General features: G+C 46.1%; 2 protein-coding genes and 1 pseudogene across 3 annotated transcripts in view; all 3 read right to left on the reverse strand.

Annotated features, from left to right (window-relative positions):
* LOC115124263 (metal transporter CNNM2-like) overlaps nt 1–926 on the reverse strand; it is a 117,673-nt gene extending 116,747 nt beyond the window's left edge. The window contains exon 1 of the mRNA XM_065001483.1: nt 1–926. This exon is cut by the window's left edge and continues 744 nt beyond it. Coding sequence (XP_064857555.1) covers nt 1–748 — 748 coding nt within the window. The 5' untranslated portion in view covers nt 749–926.
* A 4,389-nt stretch (nt 927–5,315) lies between these two features.
* On the reverse strand, nt 5,316–11,027 carry LOC115104396 (arsenite methyltransferase-like; annotated as a pseudogene).
* A 2,811-nt stretch (nt 11,028–13,838) lies between these two features.
* LOC135559626 (WW domain binding protein 1-like) overlaps nt 13,839–23,259 on the reverse strand; it is an 86,609-nt gene continuing 77,188 nt past the window's right edge. For both annotated transcript variants that reach the window (XM_065001484.1, XM_065001485.1), the window contains exons 3-4: nt 19,564–19,725; nt 13,839–17,335 (exon numbers count right to left, since the gene is read on the reverse strand). In XM_065001484.1, the coding sequence (XP_064857556.1) occupies nt 16,524–17,335; nt 19,564–19,725 (974 nt within the window). In that variant the 3' untranslated portion in view covers nt 13,839–16,523. The remainder of the gene's footprint in view (nt 17,336–19,563; nt 19,726–23,259) is intronic.

Consider the following 23,259-nt stretch of genomic DNA (forward strand, 5'->3'; position numbering starts at 1 on the left):
AATTCTGAACTATTTGGAGCTCCATTGGGTCCAGTGCCATCAGTCCCAAGTTCAACCCGCTGAACATGCCTGACAGACACAGCAACATGGAAATAAAGATGACTTGAAGCCAGAAAGGGAGCAGAAACCTCTTCTCCTCCACAACTATCACTTTAGTGTCATCTCCGTCGTGGTAAATCCAGGTGTTTTCGGTCCATGGGTCGTGCAGGCCGGCGGCGTGGTGGGCAGGTGTCGAGGTGGCGATGCACAGGTAATACGATTTACTCCTCTCGGTTTTTCGAAGGGGTTTGACCTCGATTTCAACTACTCCCGACGTCCTGCGACTTAGAATGATGTTGGGCAAGATGATTATATCCGAGGTCCTGATACCGCAGGGATGCGCGGATGTATCCTCTTTGCTCCCGTTGTCCCCCGACAAGCTGTCGATGTCCCCGACTGGTCGGATCTGTTCGTGTTCCGTAAATGCAATTTTGGACCAGGTCTCGTTGTTTATGTTTTGCCCGTAGACCCTCAATTTGACACGAGACCGTTCACTCACCCGTAGGTAGCCCCTATCCATAAAGGAAATGTCGTCCGTGTCCTCCAACCGGAGCCCGATGATAACCGTGTCCGACTCTACCCCGCCTTCTTTGCCACTTGTCGAGGTGACCAAACAACCGCTGACAGTTAAGAAAATCATCGTCAGAGCTCGAACCCGGCTAAGTGACGCCATTTTTGCAGAGGGTACTGGGGCCGACGGCTCAGCCATGTTGATAATGGGAAACCTCCTGAATGAAAAGAGCTTTTAAAAATCAGAGCCAATCGGAGTCCGCCTTCATCTCCACCGGGGGTCGCCGTGATTTGTGCAGCATCGGGAACCCAAGCGCTTGGTTCCACTACGAGTCCGAAACTGATTACTCCTAGAGCGAACTCGTGCCTCCCCTGATGTCCCGGAGACAGACGACGGTAGCACCCAATCCAGTGCGGCAGTTGGACGGGGGCGGAGTTTTCGCCGCAGCTCCAACGAATGAAATTCCAAAACAAGCGCACCTCACGCAAAAAAGCCCAAGACACTTTCCTCGTGACTTTTTCAGATGGATTTCAGAGGCAACCAATAAATAATGAATTGGTGGGTAGATCCATAATATTTGATTTATCTGGGTGGAGTGAATGGTGCGTCGTTATGCAATGTTCTCTCCATTGCAGAGGAGAGCGAGAGGTAGAGGGAGAGAGTTGTTTCAACGGGCCGAATAGAATGCATGCTTTTAGGCTATGTGACATTCTTTATGCATTTTAGATTAGTTCCTTAAGATGAACAAACAAGCAGTCACAATGCATTTTATAGCTTAGGGTATGATATGTCTTGTAGGCTATTTAAAGATGATCTGCAAAGCCTAATTGTAGGGAGGGTTGGTTGACCAACCAAATCAATACAAATGCATGATAGGCATTGGAAATGATATAGATAGACAAAACGTGCAGTAATTGCCATGTGTAATATTAGCCTAATTAACAGATAATTACGCAAAATGCCGAGACGTATGTATAAGACATTTTCTTTTGAATACTGTAGCCTACATTGTTCTGGTGTGAAAATAATTATATCATACAAAGTGTGCAAATTAATTAATAATCACCCATCATTAATAGGCAATTTAGTCTACGCATGATGCGGTGTTATGCATGAATCACATTTCAATGGGCTACTTTCACAAAGTAGGCATTGGGCATAGTTTAAAAAACGGAGGGATAGTTAGGACAGTATCACAACATCACATTGAGGTAGTAGAGTCATTATCTGTCCAATCGGGGATTATGATGACAAAGGCACGCATGTCAACTCATGGATAATAGGCCTATTCTACCTGACATATCAGAACATGGAACAAAGCAAATAAACTACATCAAATGAAGCACATATGGTTCTACTACAGATATATATGTTTTTTCCTGTTTTCGGGTGATGGAATATTTCCGTGCTCTTCAGGGACTGGTTGTTTATCAACAAAACCGACGCCTGCACAACTATGGGACGAAATCGACAGGGTTGGTTTAGATTGTTGATAACGTGTAAACTACAGTTAGTCGCCAATATTTATTGAAAACATAAATACAGTTGCACCATGACCACTTGTTGTCTCTCAAATACATCGTTACAGTTGTTGGTTAGGTAGCTAGCCAATTTTAGCCATGTCATCATTGAGGTGACAGTCAAATAACCAACAACAAAAACAAATACCTGGCATCAAGAACAAGATAAAAAACTAGCAGAAACGAGCCACTTACAATTCACCACAGGGAAGTTTCTTGTCATTTTTGCTAGCTATCTGGCCATCCAGAACCATAACAACACATGGGCTTTTGCGCCTTTGAAGAGCGCGCAAAGTTTTCTAGACGTCGTCAGCTAACTAGTCTATAGGTGTTATGACAATGGATGTAGTTGTAGCAGGGATTGTGTCCAACAGTGCGCAGTTGGGGGCGCTGTAGACGCGCACCCACATCTGATTGGAACAGTGCATCTCTGAGATTGCGTGCTCTCCTATAGACGAACAGAGGAAGGTCTTTGAATAGCCTACATATTTGAATTTGGAATCAGACGTCAATATGTGCCAATGTTTATTTCAAATGTTCATAATTGCTAAAGAGCGGTGTAAAGGTAGAAGTGAAAACACAAATATATTTTTTCTACATTTTGTGCATGCCTCAGCAATTGATCTCTCTCAGTGTCTTTTGTCCGATTGTAGGCTGTCTTTATCCAAGTGTCCTTGTATCCCTGTTCCTGGAAGCGGGAGGACAAAGACGCAGTGTTAGTCTCACATACAGATATGAATGAGCAGTTCCTACAAATTCTCTAGAACTGGCTAATGGGCAGCGTATGCGTACGTGCTAAGCGACAACGTAAGGTCCGCATCACCGAACATAAGTCATCCATTCGTAGAAACAATCAGCAGTCTCCTGTCGCCAAGCACAGAATTCCATCAGGACATTACAACACTCGATCAAGTTCATCGCGACAGAGAAGGATCACATGCCCTTTGGGGATAATAACTAGTACAACGATAATGCTTCTTGATCCACTACCTGGACACTGTCTCCCCTAGGGACGTAATGAGGAACTCGATCTCTTTCTGATATAAAAACAATTAGCCTACTGTATCACAGCCATGTTTTGTTTGGATTTATTTGTATCAATATTGTTTCGCCTTTGCACAAGTCATGGGAGCATTTCGCTACACCAGCAATAACATCTGCTAAATATTTGTATGTGACCAATAAAATGTTATTTTATTTGATCAAATGGTTCACAAAATATTATGAACACCTGCTCTTCCAATGAAATAGACCTGGGATGGGCAACTGGCTGCACGCGGCCCTTTTGTAGGCCTGCGGATTTATTTATTTGAACTCAGTCGGGGTCTCAACATACTGTTGAGAGTTAGAATAATATAATACACAAGATGCAATTTAGAAGTTTGTTTGTGCATCAGCAGTAACTCAGTTACCCCATGTCAGCTACGTTTGTTTGATTGTTAAATGAGTCTAGTGGCCAGCTATCTAAACGTGTTGTAAGCATGGTCGAATTACCGGCAAGAAATTAGCTGTTAAACGGCAACATGTTCTCTATGGCCAAGGCAAAACGTGCAGAATTGAAGGAAATTAACTTTAAAACATGTTTTTTTTCTCTTCGGCTATCATGGGGGTGGCTGCTAAAGTGTTTTGCCCGCAAGGTGGGGAGGGGGTTATGGATGTGGGTGTGCAGACCAGTGGAGGCTGCTGAGGGGAATACGGCTCATAATGATGGCTGGAACGGAGCAAATGGTATAGTATCAAACACCTGGAAAACATGTGTTTGATACCATTCCACTGATTCTGCTCCAGTCATTACCACGAGCCCATCCTCCCAAATTAAGGTGCCACCAACCTCCTGTGACGTAGACCCACTAGCCACTGCAGCCCCTCATGATGAGTCAGTTTCCCATCCTTGACATAGAATCCAGATGAAAGCTATGATCCCTTATTGATGTCACTTGTTAAATCCACTTCAATCAGTGTAGATGAAGGGGAGGAGACAAGTTAGAGAAGGATTTTTAAGCCTTGAGACATGGATTGTGTCTGTGTGCCATTCAAAGGGTGAATGGGCAAGACAAGACGCCTTTGAACGGGGAGACAGTTGCACTCCAGGCACACCGATTTGTGTCAAGAACTGCAATTATGCTGGTTTTTAACACTCAACAGTTTCCTGTGTGTATCAATAATGATCCACCGCCCAAAGGACATCAGGCCAACTTGATTTGATGTTGACTTAATAGGATCCCAATTAGCCAACGCCAATGGAGACAGCGAGTCTTACTGGGGTCTGACAGACATTGAAAAAGACCATTTACATACATCTAAAAACATTAACATGTAGTGTGTGTGAGTCTATCAGTTACACATACATGTCAGTACATACACACAACAAGTAGAAACTTGACACAATGGTGGGAAGCATTGGAGTCAACATGGGCCAGCATCCCTGTAGATCGCTTTCAACATCTTGTAGAGTCCATGCCGAGATGAATCGAGGCTGTTCCGAGAGGGGGATACAACTCAATATTAGGAAGCTGTTCTTAATGTTTTGTACACTCAGTGTATATCATGGTGACCTATGATTCTGTCTAAATGTGTTGTCTAATATGTATACCTTTGTAAACATTGTATATAGAAATAGATTGTCAACTGTGACTTGATTGCTAACCAATTGTCTAATTGAAATTACTAATTGTTGCCACCCGTTATTCACTTGAACTTGTATGAATACAGACTGCAGGAGTTTCCTCACAAAGCACACCCTTGAAAAATACTTAGTCCAAACTTTGGGTGTTTATGAATGAAATGAAAATACTAATAATATAACTGGTATCCCGAGTGTGCGTTCCCCTGTGGATCAGTGGAGGCTGGTGGAAGGAGATATAGGAGAACGGGCTCATTGTAATGGCTGGAATGGTATTAATGGAACGGAGTCGAGCGTGGTTTCCATATTTGCGATGTTTGATACCGTTCCATTCATTCCATTACTACCATTAGAATGAGCACATCCTCCAATAGCTCCTCACACCAGCCTCCACTGCAGTGGATATATTTTTTGCATTTCTCTCCCACACACCCATCTTGAAATCTAAGGCCAGTTCTTCACTGCCAGAAATGTGTTTGGATTATGACAATATTCACAGTTATACAATTAATACATGAGCCTAACTTGACAAAAATCCATAGTTTGACATGAATTACAATTATTGTTCATTCATACACAGTATAATCATTCTCTGTGTCTCTCTCATATCTTGGGCACGCCATCACTTGCAACAGGATGACTCTGCGCCACAGCACCCCCTGTGGCAGAAGAGACAGTTGCACTCCCCAGCTGCAGCACCAGTTCAAAGGGATTCACCGTGCCCACCTGCAATGACACACAGCACAGGGTTTCCCTGGGAAATCACTGAGAAACACCGCACGCCATATTTACACAACGTCATGGTAGTGCATTATGTAATAACCTTATATGATAATAACTCCCCTATCTTACAAGGTTAGGGTCCATTCCATAGAACCTCCAGTCAATTCAACAATGTATTCAAAGTTAATTACAGAGAAATACCATTTAAATAATATGAATCACATTACATATCAAACTCCACGTTGAGCCATATTATGAAACAGCTGTCGGCAACCCTGGATGGGTATGTGTGACTATGCAATACGTTTTGTTATCTGCCATTAGTTGACCTTTTCACCGTTTGCCTGAAGCTGTAGCTTGTACAAGTTGTATATACTTTCCATACCGTTTATTACGGCATGAGATCATGACCTGGGCCCGTATCCACAAAGCATCTCAGAGGAGGAATGCTGATCTAGGATCAGTTGTAGCTTTTTTTTAGGTCATTATAAGGTAAGATTATATGGACAGATCCTAGATCAGCACTACTACACTGAGATGCTTTGTGGATACAGGCCCAAATCTGTTTGCCCCTTAAGGTCACTTGCAACAGAGAGTCTAAAAGGTAGAGATAATAATAATCTAAACTACAGTTAGGAGCGAACTAACTAAAGTACCTGGTAACTAGCTTTAGGACACAACACCTATTGTCTCTCAGTAAAGGGTTACCAGTAGCTTTGGGACAACATCAGTAGTCTGTGTACTGGTTGGACTCCCTGAGTTCTGCATCGTTCTGGTGGTTGGCGACAGAAAATGATCATACATCATAGCCAGCTACACCCCAAAAAAACTCCCTGTCAACAAAAGCATATGTATAATCTCTAGGAACTCTACTTACCAAGCATAAAGTGAAATAAGTCCCTCGCTATCAAATAAACATCAGAATACAACTTTTACCCGAACCATATCCCTTCCAAGTTTGACCCTTCCCTTCACACAAGACTTCCTCCCACTAAATCTACCACTGTTCACACAGCAGGAATTTTATATGACGCGGTTTGGACAAAAGTTGGATTCAGATGTTTATTTGATAGTGAGGGACACATTTCACTTTATGTCTGGTAAGTAGAGTTCCTGGAGACTATACATATGCTTTTGTTGACAGGAAACTTTTGTTGTTGTAGGTGAAGCCGGCTACAATGTGGTATGGTTATTTTCCTTCGCCAACCCCCAGAACGATGCAGAACTCAGGGAGTCCAACCAGTACACAGACTACCGATGAAGTGTCCCAAAGCTACTAGTAACCCTTTACTGAGAGACAACAGGTGTAATGCATTATGATGCGGTTATAATACTGTGTATGAAGCATTGTAAAGCTTGTCACGAGAATACAACCTGGATGAGACCTCAACCAGCCTCAGCCTCCTTAAGATCACAGCTAAACTGAACACCCACAGCCTGAAGAATGTGTAGGGAGTATGACAAGACTCAAACTGTAGGAAACACAATCAAACCAAATATAGTCCTCAGTGTGTGTGTGTTTTGTGCTTGCGCTAATGTGTGTGTGTGGTTTCAGTGACCATGACGGACCATGATAAGAAGACATTGAGGCATTCCATTGGCTGACGGGACCATGATAAGAAGACATTGAGACATTCCATTGGCTGACGGGAGGACATGCATTCCATCCTTGTTCAAAGGTTCCCAGCAGGACTTTAATGCAGCCTAGTTGTGACTGCAGCACATCTGCTTGACCTTGGTGCGTGCGTAGGGGCTAGGGGTCAATTTACAATTCACAGTGGGAAGGTGCCAGTGGATGTGCCATGAACTTTATACACACACACATCATGACATTTATACACACACCCTGCAACCACATCTAAAACTCAGTGTCTTATGACATTAGGTGCAATTGTCCTGGAATTGGCACAAACCTTGGGTTTCTTTACACCACATCTAGCAGGTACCCCGGGCGGTTGGAAAGTGAATCCCTCAGCAAACCTGTAGTGGCTGAGGATGCTGGCCACCTCTCCATCCACCTCCACTACCTCATCCACCTGGGGGAGACACACACACACAAATATTACTCACTGTGTATAACACACTCCTGTGGAAAACACACCGGGCACAGATCTAGGATCAGTATGATCCAATATAACTTTATTTGCCAAACTGTTACATCGGAAATGTGTTTTCTGCTCTGCTTTCAACTTCCCCATTCAACACAAACATACTCATATTGGAGAGGAGCAAAGCCAAACTCCATTTGGCAGAAAATACACAAAACAGTATCTTGCACAAACCTTGAATGTGTACTAAGCGTCAAACTCCAGACTCTCTCCAAAACCAGTGATGTTGCCATTGTATATGACCAGAGAGGCTTTGTTAGAGATTTTGGTGATCTTGAAGAGACGGCAGGTGGCAGAGACAAACTGGTAGTCGCCTGTAGTTCCAGAGGAAATATCAACGTTTTGAACAGTCAATCTTAAAAATGTGGGGTCCCATGTATCAATGCTATAGACCCCAGTATGTTATAACAACGTAACCTCTATATGGTAACTTATATGGTTAAAGAGCTGATGGAAAAAAGTGTCACCGCCTCATGTTTAAGACGAGTCAAACACGTCTCACCTAGGATGGCCTCCAGTTCCATGTTGTCCACGGTGATGACATTGGCCGTGACCAATCGCGGGGGGCTGGTCCCCCCACCAAAGCGCTCCGCCTAAACACTCCCCTAACGACAGCATTAACATCTACAGATCACCGAGGTTATTAACGGTTGCCGGTACTACACATGAAAATAGCAGCTAGAAACAGTCTAAAGCAGTGTGAAATGTAATACAGAAGCTGGTTGGTAGACATACACACCCCACAGGACTTTGTGATTCTTGATCTCATCGGAGAGCTTACGGCTACTATAGACATCACTGAAGTACAGCTCTCCTCCATCCTGACAACCAGAGAAAGTAGCAAAACATCTTTAGGCTTAGAAGATGTGAAAGAAAGGGAAAGGAGGATACCTAGTCAGTCGCATTCAACTGAAATGTTTCTTCTGCATTTCGATGTTACCAAGCAAGGATTCTCTTTCTTCATGACTTTTCACTGACACGTTTAAGTACAGTAACAGCATTTTACTTCTAAGGAACATGACATGAACCTTCCTTACAAGCTTGAAAGGGTTCATAGAAGTATTTTTGGTTGTAATTACCTGATTTCTACATGATAGAGTATAGCACACAGTGTACCTTCAGCACGCATCACTCAATACTTTTCTCTTGTCTGGGGAAAAATTCACCAGAAAGAAAAACAGATGTGTTCCCAGGACCGAAACAGTACTCCAAAACAAAAACAGAAAAAGGGGGAATTTGGCTTGCACATAGATACCGTGGCTTGCCAAAGTAATCACCCCCTTGTCATTTTTCCTATTTTGTTGCCTTACAACCTGGAATTAAAATGTATTTTTGGGGGGTCTGTATAATTAGATTTACACAACATGTATACCACTTTGAAGATGCAAAATATTTTTTCTTGTGAGACAAACAAGAAATTAGACAAAACCAGAAATGAGACAAAACAAGAAATTAGACAAAAAAACAGAAAACTTGAGCGTGCATAACTATTCACCCCCTCCCCTCAGTCAATACTTTGTAGAGCCACCTTTTGCAGCAATTACAGCTGCAAGTCTCTTGGGCTATGTCTCTATTAGCTTGGCACATCTAGCCACTGGGATTTTTGCCCATTATTCAAGGCAAAATTGCTCCAGCTCCTTCAAGTTGGATGGGTTCCACTGGTGTAGAGCAATCTTTAAGTCATACCACAGATTCTCAATTGGATTGAGGTCTGGGCTTTGACTAGCACATTCCAAGATAAATGTTTCCCCTTAAACCACTCAAGTGTTGCTTTAGCAGTATGCTTAAGATTATTGTCCTGCTGAAAGGTGAACCTCCGTCCCAGTCTCAAATCTCTGGAAGACTGAAACAGGTTTCCCTCAAGAATTTCCCTGTATTTAGCGCCATCCATCATTCCTTCAATTCTGACCAGTTTCCTAGTCCCTGTCGATGACAAACTTCCCTGCAGCATGATGCTGTCACCACCATGCTTCACTGTGGGGATGGTATTCTCGGGGGGATGAGAGCTGTTGGGTTTGCACCAGACATAGCGTTTTCCTTGATGGCCAAACAGCTCAAATTTAGTCTCATCTGACCAGAGTACTCCTGTGTAATGGCTTTTTTCTGGCCACACTTCCATAAAGCCCAGCCCTGTGGAGTGCACGGCTTAAAGTGGTCCTATGAACAGATACTCCAATCTCCGCTGTGGCGCTTTGCAGCTCCTTCAGGGTTGTCTTTGGTCTCTTTATTGCCTCTCTGATTAATGCCCTCCTTCCTTGGTCTGTGAGTTTTGGTGGGCGGCCCTCTCTTGGCAGGTTTGTTGTGGTGCCATATTCTTTCAAATTTTTAATAATGGATTTAATGGTGCTCTGTGGGATGTTCAAAGTTTCATATATTTTTTTATAACCCAACTCTGATCTGTACTTCTCCACAACTTTGTCTCTGGCCCGTTTGGAGAGCTCCTTGTTCTTCATGGTGTCGCTTGCTTGGTGGGGCCCCTTGCTTAGGGGTGTTTCAGACTCTGGGGCCTTTCAGAACAGGTGTATATATACTGAGATCATGTGACATACCATGTGACACTTCGATTGCTCACAGGTTGACTTTATTTAACTAATTATGTGACTTCTGAAGGTAACTGGTTGTACCAGATCTTGTTTAGGGGCTTCATAGCAAAGGGGGTGAATACATATGCACACACTACTTTTCTGTTTTACATTTTTTGAAAAAAGTTTTTTTTATTTATTTCACTTCACCAATTTGGACTATTTTGTGTATGTCCATTATATGAAATCCAAATAAACATCCATTTAAATTACAACGAAATAGGAAAAACGCCAAAGATGATGAATAACTTTGCAAGGCACTGTAAACAAGCACCACAAAGCGTTGTGTTCAGCGATTGCCCTTTATGATATGAAAAACATTTTAATTGAATGGTCACCACCACACAGTTGTGTACCTGGTCCTCAGTCATGTCGATGCCTGTGACGTGGCCCTTCCCCCCGACCAGTTGGCTGAGCATGTAGCAGTCTCTCCCACTGCCACTGCCCAGGTCCAGCAGCCCTCCAGACACTCTGGGACCACCAGACCACACCCATAGTACCTGACAGAACAGCAGCAGGTCAAGGGCTACAGGGTGAGTGAATTGAATCAAGTGTAACAGTTATTCATGGACGATTCAATGATCTGATGGATGATCTTATTCACAACAATCGTATCCTTAACAATCTACAGGCAGGCAGGCAGACACAGACCGACAGAGACAGAACAACACACAGGCATGGAATTGTGTGTGAAAATGACTTGTTACCACTGATGTTATCAAAATGTCATTACATTGTAAGTACAATGTTACAATAGTGAACCCACTTGGGTGTGACTTCAGGATGGATCTTCTTCAGAGCCGTGAGGACGAAGGCTGGGATGGGCTGAGCCGGGGCTAAGCAGGCATTACTCTTCAGGTCAGACGTTTTCTTCAGGGTCTTCCCATAGTAGTCCTGAGGGAAGGTTAAAAATACCTGCTGTATCGAGATTTATGATTTAAGTCTTACACATTGTTACTTGGCTGCATCTCATTCCATGATGATCAATTTCAGGTTAATGTTCAACTTCAGTATTTCAACTAGGCTATCAGTAGCCATAAGCATACTGCCTGGACACACTGTGATGAATGTACAACACATGAGGAACACCTTCCTAATATTGCATTGCACCCCCTTTTGCCCTCAAAACAGCCTCAATTCATCAGAGCATGGCTCTACAAGGTGTTGAAAGTGTTCCACAGGGATGCTGGCCCATTTTGACTCCAATTCTTCCCACAGTTGTGTCAAGTTGGCTGGATGTCCTTTGGGTTGTGTAGCATTAGTGATACACACAGGAAACTGTTGAGCGTGAAAAACACAGCCGCGTTGCAGTTTTTGACACTCAAACCGGTGTGCCTGGCACCTCTGAATGGCACACAATCCATGTCTCAATTGTATCAAGGCTTAAAAATCCTTCTCTAACTTGTCTCCTTCCCTTCATCTGCAATGATTGAAGTAGATTTAACAAATTACATCAATAAGGGATCGTAGCTTTCATCTGGATTCACCTGGTCAGTCTATGTCATGGAAAGAGCAGGTGAGCCTAATGTTTTGTACAATTCCCCGGATATTGTGAGGCGGTACAGAGGATAGGGGGTGGTACAGAGAACCAGGAAGTTAACATTTTGTTATGACAGGTCATGTAAAATGAACTTTGATTCCAATGTTTATATCCTTCCTGTTTGGCCCTTCCGGGGGTATCATCGGATGGGGCCACAGTGTCTCCTGACCCCTCCTGTCTCAGCCTCCAGTATTTATGCTGCAGTAGTTTGTGTCGGGGGGCTAGGGTCAGTCTGTTATATCTGGAGTACTTCTCCTGTATTATCCGGTGTCCTGTGTGAATTTAAGTATGCTCTCTCTAATTCTCTCTTTCTTTCTCTCGCTCGGAGGACCTGAGCCCTAGGACCATGCCTCAGGACTACCTGGCATGAGGACTCCTTGCTGTCCCCAGTCCACCTGGCCGTGCTGCTGCTCCAGTTTCAACTGTTCTGCCTGCGGTTATGGAATCCTGACCTGTTCACCGGACGTGCTACCTGTCCCAGACATGATGTTTGCAAGTCTCTAGAGACAGCAGGAGTGGTAGAGATACTCTTAATGATCAGCTATGAAAAGCCAACTGACATTTACTCCTGAGGTGCTGACTTGCTGCACCCTCGACAACTACTGTGATTATTATTATTTGACCATGCTGGCCATTTATGAACATTTGAACATCTTGCCTATGTTCTGTTATAATCTCCACCCGGCACAGCCAGAAGAGGACTGGCCACCCCTCATAGCCTGGTTCCTCTCTAGGTTTCTTCCTAGGTTTAGCCCTTTCTAGGGAGTTTTTCCTAGCCACCGTGCTTCTACACCTGCATTGCTTGCTGTTTTGGGTTTTAGGCTGGGTTTCTGTATAGCACTTTGAGATATCAGCTGATGTAAGGGTTATATAAATACATTTGATTTCATTTCATTCTGTGGCAGCACAATGACCAAACGATATACTGTATGTGAGGCTCTTGATCACATCTTCGATCATGACACTGGTGAGGAGGAGAGAGGCCAGGAAACTGACAGTGAAGATGCATTAGAGGAGGAAGTGTCAGAAGTTGAAGACAACACAGAATATGATCCAGACCAAGAGACAACCAATGTGGAACAAATCAGTAATGAGGAAGAGGGCCCTGCTGAGGTTTTTGTTACATGTATTTATTGACTTTTCTTCTCTTTTGCACACCAGTATCTCTACCTGCACATGACCATCTGATCATTTATCACTCCAGTGTTAATCTGCTAAATTGTAATTATTCATCTACCTCCTCATGCCTTTTGCACACAATGTATATACTCTTTTTTTTCTACTGTGTTATTGACTTGTTTATTGTTTACTCCATGTGTAACTCTGTGTTGTTGTCTGTTCACACTGCTATGCTTTATCTTGGCCAGGTCGCAGTTGTAAATGAGAACTTGTTCTCAACTAGCCTACCTGGTTAAATAAAGGTGAAATAAAAAAATAAAACATTCCGGTCAAAGAATGGGAATTTGTCCTGGTCTTCATCCCCACCTGAGGAGAGGTCAGCTGAAAATGTTATCAGGATGACCCCAGGGCCAACGAGATACGCCATACCCCGGGTTGATGAAATACAAATCCTGCTTCGAACTGTTTCTGACAGAGTCAATCGAAGCTATAGCGATGAACATGACCAACTTGGAGGGGAGGCGCATTTACAGACAACTGGAAGGAGGTAGAAAGACGTGGGTCTCTTGATTTGGCCGGTGTGTACAGATCCAGAAACTAATCGAACACCAGTTTGTGTGATAAATAGCACAATGTTTCATCTAAGTATTTGTTATAGTCAAAATAATCCATTCATTAAGCTTTCTTTTAAACTCAAAAACAAGTTGTATGAGTTCAGGTCAATGAGGTATACAGGCCATAAATAGCAAATAGAAGTTCAAAACTTGTAATGTTCACAAGAACTTAAGTTGATTAATAGAGCTAACACAACATTAGGTAATAACATATGTATCATTATGGATTTACAATCAGCTATAAATGGGGCGGTCATTTTGGACCGGGAACACAGAATTAACGAACACAACAAGAGGGTTAACGGAGCAAATGATACATGTGTTACAGGTAATATTATTTCTTATAGCACTGATTCAACTCACCTTACCTCGTCCATTTGATTAAAATGCAGCTTTCAAATCATTTATCAATTCAGCCGTGTGGAACACAAACAAAGAACACAACATGGCAAAGAAAAGTATTTCTGGTTTTCATTTATTGAACATGTGTCAATTTCGCTGCTGTAATAAAATGCCTTTTGAACAAAAGACAGAAAATGTGCACAACCACCTTACATCCCGTGTGGAAACAGCATAATATCTTTGGCATGATGTCCATTATTACAATATTGTCACCTCATTCAATAGGTCATTTAATCTGTGCATTGAGTTCCCTGTATCTTCACCTTCACTCTCGTTTGATTGATTGAAGGAGATTGAATGCTTCAAGAGTACAACAATTCTATACTCAACAATAAAATAGAAATGAATCACTCACTAACTAAAAAACTAATGATTGTAGACGGACATTTTGCTACGATAGATTTAAATGTAGCTCGTTTGGTCCATAAATGCGTTGTATGATATTATAATACACAATTTTCCAATGTCGATCAAAAGCTTTACAATTTCATTACACAAGTTGACAAAGACATCCGTCCAAAATGCAGAATAGTTGACCTTTGTTGTACCACAATTATAGAATATTCTATTTGTTTCTACAAAATGTATAATAGGCCTATATAAAGCACTTATGATAGCTTGGTTCTCGTAACTAAACGTTTTTTTGTACCTGTTTCTCCTACGGACCTGTATGTTTCACTAACGCACAATCATTGCGGGCGATCGCAAACATGACAGTTTCTCAGAGATGCACACTACAATCATGTAATCAATATCTCAGAGCAGAACCAATCACGTCCTAGACTCCGATAGAGGCCCATACTGTATGTGGTAAGCGTTGTTTTTTTACCCATGTAGAATTCATCTCAACGACACATTAGAAAACCATCCTTTACAAAACAAATAGTAACTGATTCAATTTCAAAGAAGAAAAAAAAACAGGATTCACAGATACAACTTTTTTTATGTTTGATTAATTTCTTTGTCTCCATTATTAGAGTTACATATATTCATGTGCAAAATAAAATTATTGTGTCACACAAAATGTGTTAATGCACTTGGGTCCCTGTGACAACAGGGTTGGAGGAGAGTAAAAAAACATAAGGCTAAAGGTCTTATGTGGAACAGTAACATTCACACACAGTGTTTAGTGTCAGGCTCTTCCTGTACAGTATTACTCCGAGTCAGTATTCATGTCATAAGAATTAATTGCCCTCGACAACACCCACCAACTGGGGAAAACAAACGTTCTTTCCCCCATTGACCCCGACTGTAAAAGAGCCAACTTCGTAGTACATTTTTTGTTATACAAATGTAACGTAGGTCAAAGATTTCGACCTACGGTTCGCGATGCTCCCACTTAGGGAAGTAGAGCCAGCGGCCCTGTGTCTTCAGGCTATTCGGGGTGGAAGAGTGAGAAATTGTGGGGACCCGGTGTCAAAGGAGGCTACACTTTAGCTACGTGTGTGGAAGATATTTTATCACAGATAAGACATTTAACTTGATTAGTACAGTCCGTTTGGAACTCCACTCACTTCTTGTAGCTTTATAGCTAGTCCGTTTGTGTTGGCTAGTTTAATGTTCCGGTTCAGGGCTCTCCAACCCTGCTCCTGGAGAGCTACCGTCCTGTAGGTTCACTCCAACCCTAATCTAGCACACCTGATTCTAAAAAATGAGCTGTTTATAAACCGAATCAGATTAGTTTCAACTGGGTTTGGGAGTGAAAACCTACAGGAGGGTAGCTCTCCAGGAACAGGCTTGGAGAGTCCTGTTCTGGTCGGTAGCTAGCTAGCACGCAGTCACTCACGTGGTTAACATTAATGCCGTCATGAAAACGAGGGAAGCCCCCGACAACATTACATTTTTCTAAGTAGTGAGAACGCTCAGGAGCAGGAAAAGTTGAATAGTAATCTTTACACATGTTGTACTTTTCTTAAATGTAGTTTTGTAATTGACTAAAACAAGCAGACAAGAAAATAGCTTTTGGAAAAAGGTGAAGTTTTTGCTGTGAGCCAACGGGGTAACCAAAGTAACCATGGGTTGTTTTCCCCACAGGCAGGCAGGGCCACCACGTTCTATTTCATACCGACTGGGACTATCACATAAGCACACATCGTCGCCATGACGATCCACACTGCACTGCTTGACAATGTTCCTGTACCGCTTCAGTGTATTTGTCCAGGATGTTACTTCCTGTGAACAGATACAGGAAGTAGCTGCAATGATTTCCAGTAGCTTGGTACACTGAGCATAGGAGTTGGCAAGACAGCACAAACTGATCTGGGACCAGGCTAGAGTTGCACCAGTGTGTACTTACACTATACTGGTCGCACCAAACGTCAGGTCAGCATCCACTGACCAGACTATCAATCTCCTCCAGCTTGCATAAATCTTTACACAATATCCTTTTGCCTCTTGGCAAAGGCAGACAAAGGAGGAGATTTATGCAGTCTGTAGGTAGGTTGGTGATAGGCTAAACCTCTCCTCCGGTCTCCTTGTACATTGCAGTTAAGGCCACCATTACAGTATGCCAAAGGGGCTTTAACTATCAACATCAGGCTTTTAAGTCCAGACTCTGGGATAAAATACAACTTCCTACTCGTCACACACACACACACACACACAATCTCAGACAGTCTCACACACACACAATCTCAGACAGTCACACACACACAATCTCAGACAGTCACACACAAAAGTCTTGACTCCCACTCCTGGTTCTCTCTCCCTCCTCGGTGAAGATGTGCTTTAGCTTAGCGTAGCTCAGCCCTGGGGTTCTGTGCTGTTGCCATGGTGAGGGGGCCCCTCAAGCTCGTTGATGGTGTGGAGGAGCAGGCACACCGGGGGCTGGGTGGGTTGTGTCATGGCGGGTGGTGGCAGGGAGGTGGAGGATCCTGTCGCCGACCTGCACTCCGACCTACTATCGGGTCCATCCAGGGCTAGGGCCTGCTCCTCTTCCACTCCCAGAGCGGGGTGACCGCACCCGTCACAGAAGTCCCCTCCTTCCTGCTCCTCAACCTCCTCCCCCATTAGGCTATCCTTCTCCCTCAGCTCCTTGTCCTCCTGGCTTCCAATACTGGTACTACCACCACGGTCACATACGCACACCTCGATACCCGAGTCACCCGTGAAACGGCGCCGCCGCCCAAGGGCCCCCCTATTATCTTTGTCCTCCTGGGCACCGCTCTCGGGCCCCCCTAGGTCCCCGAGTAACAGGGGCTCCTTGCAACTCTTCTCTGGGCCTCTAGGCTCCTCTGTAGAGGCCTCCTGGGGCCCTAGCCCTGGTCCACCATCCTGGGGTTCCTGAGGCTTATTGTCTGCCTTGTGTCTGTTGTAGCCAATGGTGGGAGCCCCAATGCAGTGGGGCTCTTCCAGGCTCCGCCTGGAGCAAAGGGTGTCGGACACTGGGGGGACCGGAGTGGCCTGGATGCTCGGGCAGTGTCCCAGTCCCAGGCCGCCCTGTGGGTCCGTGGGCATGGGGCTGACTGTATGGAAGACACTGTAGGGAGGGGGAGGGGTTGGAGGGCGGTTTACCACCTCCTCGTAGTCAGGTAGGAGGGAATTTGGAAGAAACCCTGGAAGTGAAGAAGAGAGGGACACAAAGGACAGTTAGGATTAACTGAAAATGATTGCAAGGAAAACATGTTGCAAGATTGGCATTGAACCAAGACCCGGTGGCATTGAACCAAGACCCGGTGGCATTGAACCAAGACCCGGTGGCATTGAACCAAGACCCGGTGGCATTGAACCAAGACCCGGTGGCATTGAACCAAGACCCGGTGGCATTGAACCAAGACCCGGTGGTTAAGGTTTCCTGCAATCTGGGGCATGAAACAGGGCTGTGTTCCATCCCATACCAAAACGAAACCGCAACTCCTAGTTCAAACAAAGGGCTGGAGTTGAGTCAAGGTGGCGCTGCCAGGCAGTGACTAAACTCTGTTTGATGCAAAAATTGCCATTGAGAAATATCCCCCCTAGCTGAGAGGGAAAAGCACAAATTCACCCAAGGTGCAATGTTTGAGTAAGCTTCAGCACTGGGGAATAACAATGTAATGTAGTCAGACAGAAAGGCAGAAGGAGAGAACTACTGAGACTGAAGTTGAGTATGTATGAAAATGTAGTGCTCTCGTGTTTCATTGCGCCACAGTAACGATAGGACTGAAATAGAAGGTCATTGCGCAATAATGCCATGTTGTTGACTACTACCAGTATAACGCTGTGCATCTGTGCAGGTCCTCCTAAGCTGTATCACACCATTCCATGGTTAATATGGGCAGCGCACCGTGCAACAACGCCATGTTGTTGACTACTACCAGTATAACACTGTGCATCTGTGCAGGTCCTCCTAAGCTGTATCACACCATTCCATGGTTAATATGGGCAGCGCACCGTGCAACAACGCCATGTTGTTGACTACTACCAGTATAACGCTGTGCATCTGTGCAGGTCCTCCTAAGCTGTATCACACCATTCCATGGTTAATATGGGCAGCGCACCGTGCAACAACGCCATGTTGTTGACTACTACCAGTATAACGCTGTGCATCTGTGCAGGTCCTCCTAAGCTGTATCACACCATTCCATGGTTAATATGGGCAGCGCACCGTGCAACAACGCCACGTTGTTGACTACTACCAGTATAACACTGTGCATCTGTGCAGGTCCTCCTAAGCTGTATCACACCATTCCATGGTTAATATGGGCAGCGCACCGTGCAACAACGCCATGTTGTTGACTACTACCAGTATAACGCTGTGCATCTGTGCAGGTCCTCCTAAGCTGTATCACACCATTCCATGGTTAATATGGGCAGCGCACCGTGCAACAACGCCATGTTGTTGACTACTACCAGTATAACACTGTGCATCTGTGCAGGTCCTCCTAAGCTGTATCACACCATTCCATGGTTAATATGGGCAGCGCACCGTGCAACAACGCCACGTTGTTGACTACTACCAGTATAACGCTGTGCATCTGTGCAGGTCCTCCTAAGCTGTATCACACCATTCCATGGTTAATATGGGCAGCGCACCGTGCAACAACGCCATGTTGTTGACTACTACCAGTATAACACTGTGCATCTGTGCAGGTCTTCCTAAGCTGTATCACACCATTCCATGGTTAATATGGGCAGCGCACCGTGCAACAACGCCATGTTGTTGACTACTACCAGTATAACGCTGTGCATCTGTGCAGGTCCTCCTAAGCTGTATCACACCATTCCATGGTTAATATGGGCAGCGCACCGTGCAACAACGCCATGTTGTTGACTACTACCAGTATAACGCTGTGCATCTGTGCAGGTCCTCCTAAGCTGTATCACACCATTCCATGGTTAATATGGGCAGCGCACCGTGCAACAACGCCATGTTGTTGACTACTACCAGTATAACGCTGTGCATCTGTGCAGGTCCTCCTAAGCTGTATCACACCATTCCATGGTTAATATGGGCAGCGCACCGTGCAACAACGCCATGTTGTTGACTACTACCAGTATAACGCTGTGCATCTGTGCAGGTCCTCCTAAGCTGTATCACACCATTCCATGGTTAATATGGGCAGCGCACCGTGCAACAACGCCATGTTGTTGACTACTACCAGTATAACACTGTGCATCTGTGCAGGTCCTCCTAAGCTGTATCACACCATTCCATGGTTAATACCGTGCAACAACGCAATATGACGGTAACGACATCAATGACGGACTACCACGACTCTGACACTGTGTACAGAACACGGCGCTCTCTCGTGTTGTGGGTGTCGCGCCGTGCCACACGGGGAGCTCTGATAGGAGAGACTCTTACTGAAGTAGAACGGAAGGGAGGTGTAGTTGTGCGCCTCGCGGTAGGCGATGAGGTTGATCTCGTGCTGGCGCTGCTGCTGCTGCAGCCGGTGCTTGGTGCGCCGATGGTGACACACGCAGCAACAGCTCAGGATGAAGATGATGACCCACACCAGCCAGAACCCTGCCGGAGACAGAGACACAGTAGAAAGACTGTGAAACATAGACATATGTCAATACGTGTTATTCATGTCTCTATGGTGAAACTACTGTAAAAGTACTGCTGAACAGAAGGAGTGACATATTGTTTTTGAAAGCAACAGAGAGCTACAGTACATTACTACTGTAAACATCTAGTGCCTGTACAGTGAATGCCAGTAGTGACAAATTGCTAGTGAATGCAATAGAGAGATATAGTGCACCATTACACAGTAACAACATGGAGGCAGAGCCATAGATATTGGCCAACTACCCTCCAGGTTTGTTCTAAACGTTGTTCCATAGCAAGGATGTAACTGCATTGGAACTTGGTTACCAACAGTGTACCATGGTGTCGATTGGTATTCTACATCCCAATCGGAGTTCACAGTTCATGTTGTAGCTCATTCATCACGGCAAAAAGCAGAGGACCTAACTCCTGGGATGGGGGAGGAGGAGGAAGTGATATGCAGAGGACCTATCTCCTAGGATGGGGGAGGAGGAGGAAGTGATATGCAGAGGACCTAACTCCTGGGATGGGGGAGGAGGAGGAAGTGATATGCAGAGGACCTAACTCCTGGGATGGGGGAGGAGGAGGAAGTGATATACAGAGGACCTAAGTCCTGGGATGGGGGAGGAGGAGGAAGTGATATACAGAGGACCCATCTCCTGGGATGGGGGAGGAGGAAGTGATATACAGAGGACCCATCTCCTGGGATGGGGGAGGAGGAGGAAGTGATATACAGAGGACCCATCTCCTGGGATGGGGGAGGAGGAGGAAGTGATATACAGAGGACCCATCTCCTGGGATGGGGGAGGAGGAGGAAGTGATATACAGAGGACCTAACTCCTGGGATGGGGGAGGAGGAGACAGTGATATACAGAGGACCTAACTCCTGGGATGGGGGAGGAGGAGGCAGTGATATACAGAGGACCTAACTCCTGGGATGGGGGAGGAGGAAGTGATATACAGAGGACCTAACTCCTGGGATGGAGGAGGAGGAGGCAGTGATATACAGAGGACCTAACTCCTGGGATGGGGGAGGAGGAGGCAGTGATATACAGAGGACCCATCTCCTGGGATGGGGGAGGAGGAGGAAGTGATATACAGAGGACCTAACTCCTGGGATGGGGGAGGAGGAAGTGATATACAGAGGACCTAACTCCTGGGATGGGGGAGGAGGAGGAAGTGATATACAGAGGACCTAACTCCTGGGATGGGGGAGGAGGAGGAAGTGATATACAGAGGACCTAACTCCTGGGATGGGGGAGGAGGAGGAAGTGATATACAGAGGACCCATCTCCTGGGATGGGGAGGAGGAGGCAGTGATATACAGAGGACCTAATTCCTGGGATGGGGGAGGAGGCAGTGATATGCAGAGGACCTATCTCCTGGGATGGGGAGGAAGTGATATGCAGAGGACCCATCTCCTGGGATGGAGGAGGAGGAGGCAGTGATATACAGAGGACCTAACTCCTGGGATGGGGGAGGAGGAGGCAGTGATATGCAGAGGACCCATCTCCTGGGATGGGGGAGGAGGCAGTGATATGCAGAGGACCTATCTCCTGGGATGGGGGAGGAGGCAGTGATATGCAGAGGACCCATCTCCTGGGATGGGGGAGGAGGAGGCAGTGATATGCAGGGGACCTATCTCCTGGGATGGGGGAGGAGGCAGTGATATGCAGAGGACCTATCTCCTGGGATGGGGGAGGAGGAGGCAGTGATATGCAGAGGACCCATCTCCTGGGATGGGGGAGGAGGAGGCAGTGATATGCAGAGGCATCTCCTGGGATGATATGCAGAGGACCTATCTCCTGGGATGTGATGGGGAAGGAGGAGGCAGTGATATGCAGAGGACCCATCTCCTGGGATACAGAGGGGGATGGGGAGGAGGAGGCAGTGATATGCAGAGGACCCATCTCCTGGGATGGGGGAGGAGGAGGCAGTGATATGCAGAGGACCCATCTCCTGGGATGGGGGAGGAGGAGGCAGTGATATGCAGAGGACCTATCTCCTGGGATGGGGGAGGAGGAGGCAGTGATATGCAGAGGACCTATCTCCTGGGATGGGGGAGGAGGAGGCAGTGATATGCAGAGGACCTATCTCCTGGGATGGGGAGGAGGAGGCAGTGATATGCAGAGGACCTAACTCCTGGGATGGGGGAGGAGGAGGCAGTGATATGCAGAGGACCCATCTCCTGGGATGGGGGAGGAGGAGGAAGTGATATACAGAGGACCTAACTCCTGGGATGGGGGAGGAGGAGGCAGTGATATGCAGAGGACCCATCTCCTGGGATGGGGGAGGAGGAGGCAGTGATCTGCAGAGGACCTCTCTCCTGGGATGGGGGAGGAGGAGGCAGTGATATGCAGAGGACCCATCTCCTGGGATGGGGGAGGAGGATCTCCTGGGATGGGGGGAGGAGGAGGCAGTGATATGCAGAGGACCTATCTCCTGGGATGGGGAGGAGAGGAGGCAGTGATATGCAGAGGACCTATCTCCTGGGATGGGGGAGGAAGGTCCTGGGATCTCCTGGGATGGGGGAGGAGGCAGTGATATGCAGAGGACCTAACTCCTGGGATGGGGAGGAGTGATATGCAGAGGACCTAAGTCCTGGGATGGGGAGGAGGAGGCAGTGATATGCAGAGGACCTAACTCCTGGGATGGGGGGGGGAGGAGTGATATGCAGAGGCATCTCCTGGGATGATAGGCTGGGATGGGGGAGGGGGAGAAGTGATATACAGAGGACCCATCTCCTGGGATGGGGAGGAGGAAGTGATATACAGAGGACCTAACTCCTGGGATGGGGGGAGGAGGAGGCAGTGATATACAGAGGACCCATCTCCTGGGATGGGGAGGAGGAGGCAGTGATGCAGAGGACCTATCTATGCAGAGGACCCATCTCCTGGGATGGGGGAGGAGGAGGCAGTGATATGCAGAGGACCCATCTCCTGGGATGGGGAGGAGGAGGCAGTGATATGCAGAGGACCCATCTCCTGGGATGGGGGATATGCAGAGGGGATATGCAGAGGACCTATCTCCTGGGATGGGGGAGGAGGAGGCAGTGATATGCAGAGGACCTATCTCCTGGGATGGGGGGAGGAAGTGATATACAGAGGACCTAACTCCTGGGATGGGGGAGGAGGAGGAAGTGATATACAGAGGACCTAACTCCTGGGATGGGGGAGGAGGAGGAAGTGATATACAGAGGACCTAACTCCTGGGATGGGGGAGGAGGAGGCAGTGATATGCAGAGGACCCATCTCCTGGGATGGGGGAGGAGGAGGCAGTGATCTGCAGAGGACCTCTCCTGGGATGGGGGAGAGGAGGCAGTGATATGCAGAGGACCCATCTCCTGGGATGGGGAGGAGGAGGCAGTGATATGCAGAGGACCTATCTCCTGGGATGGGGAGGAGGAGGCAGTGATATGCAGAGGACCTATCTCCTGGGATGGGGAGGAGGAGGCAGTGATATGCAGAGGACCTATCTCCTGGGATGGGGAGGAGGAGGCAGTGATATGCA

Source organism: Oncorhynchus nerka, linkage group LG15, assembly GCF_034236695.1.
Source record: "Oncorhynchus nerka isolate Pitt River linkage group LG15, Oner_Uvic_2.0, whole genome shotgun sequence".
NCBI lineage: Eukaryota > Metazoa > Chordata > Actinopteri > Salmoniformes > Salmonidae > Oncorhynchus > Oncorhynchus nerka.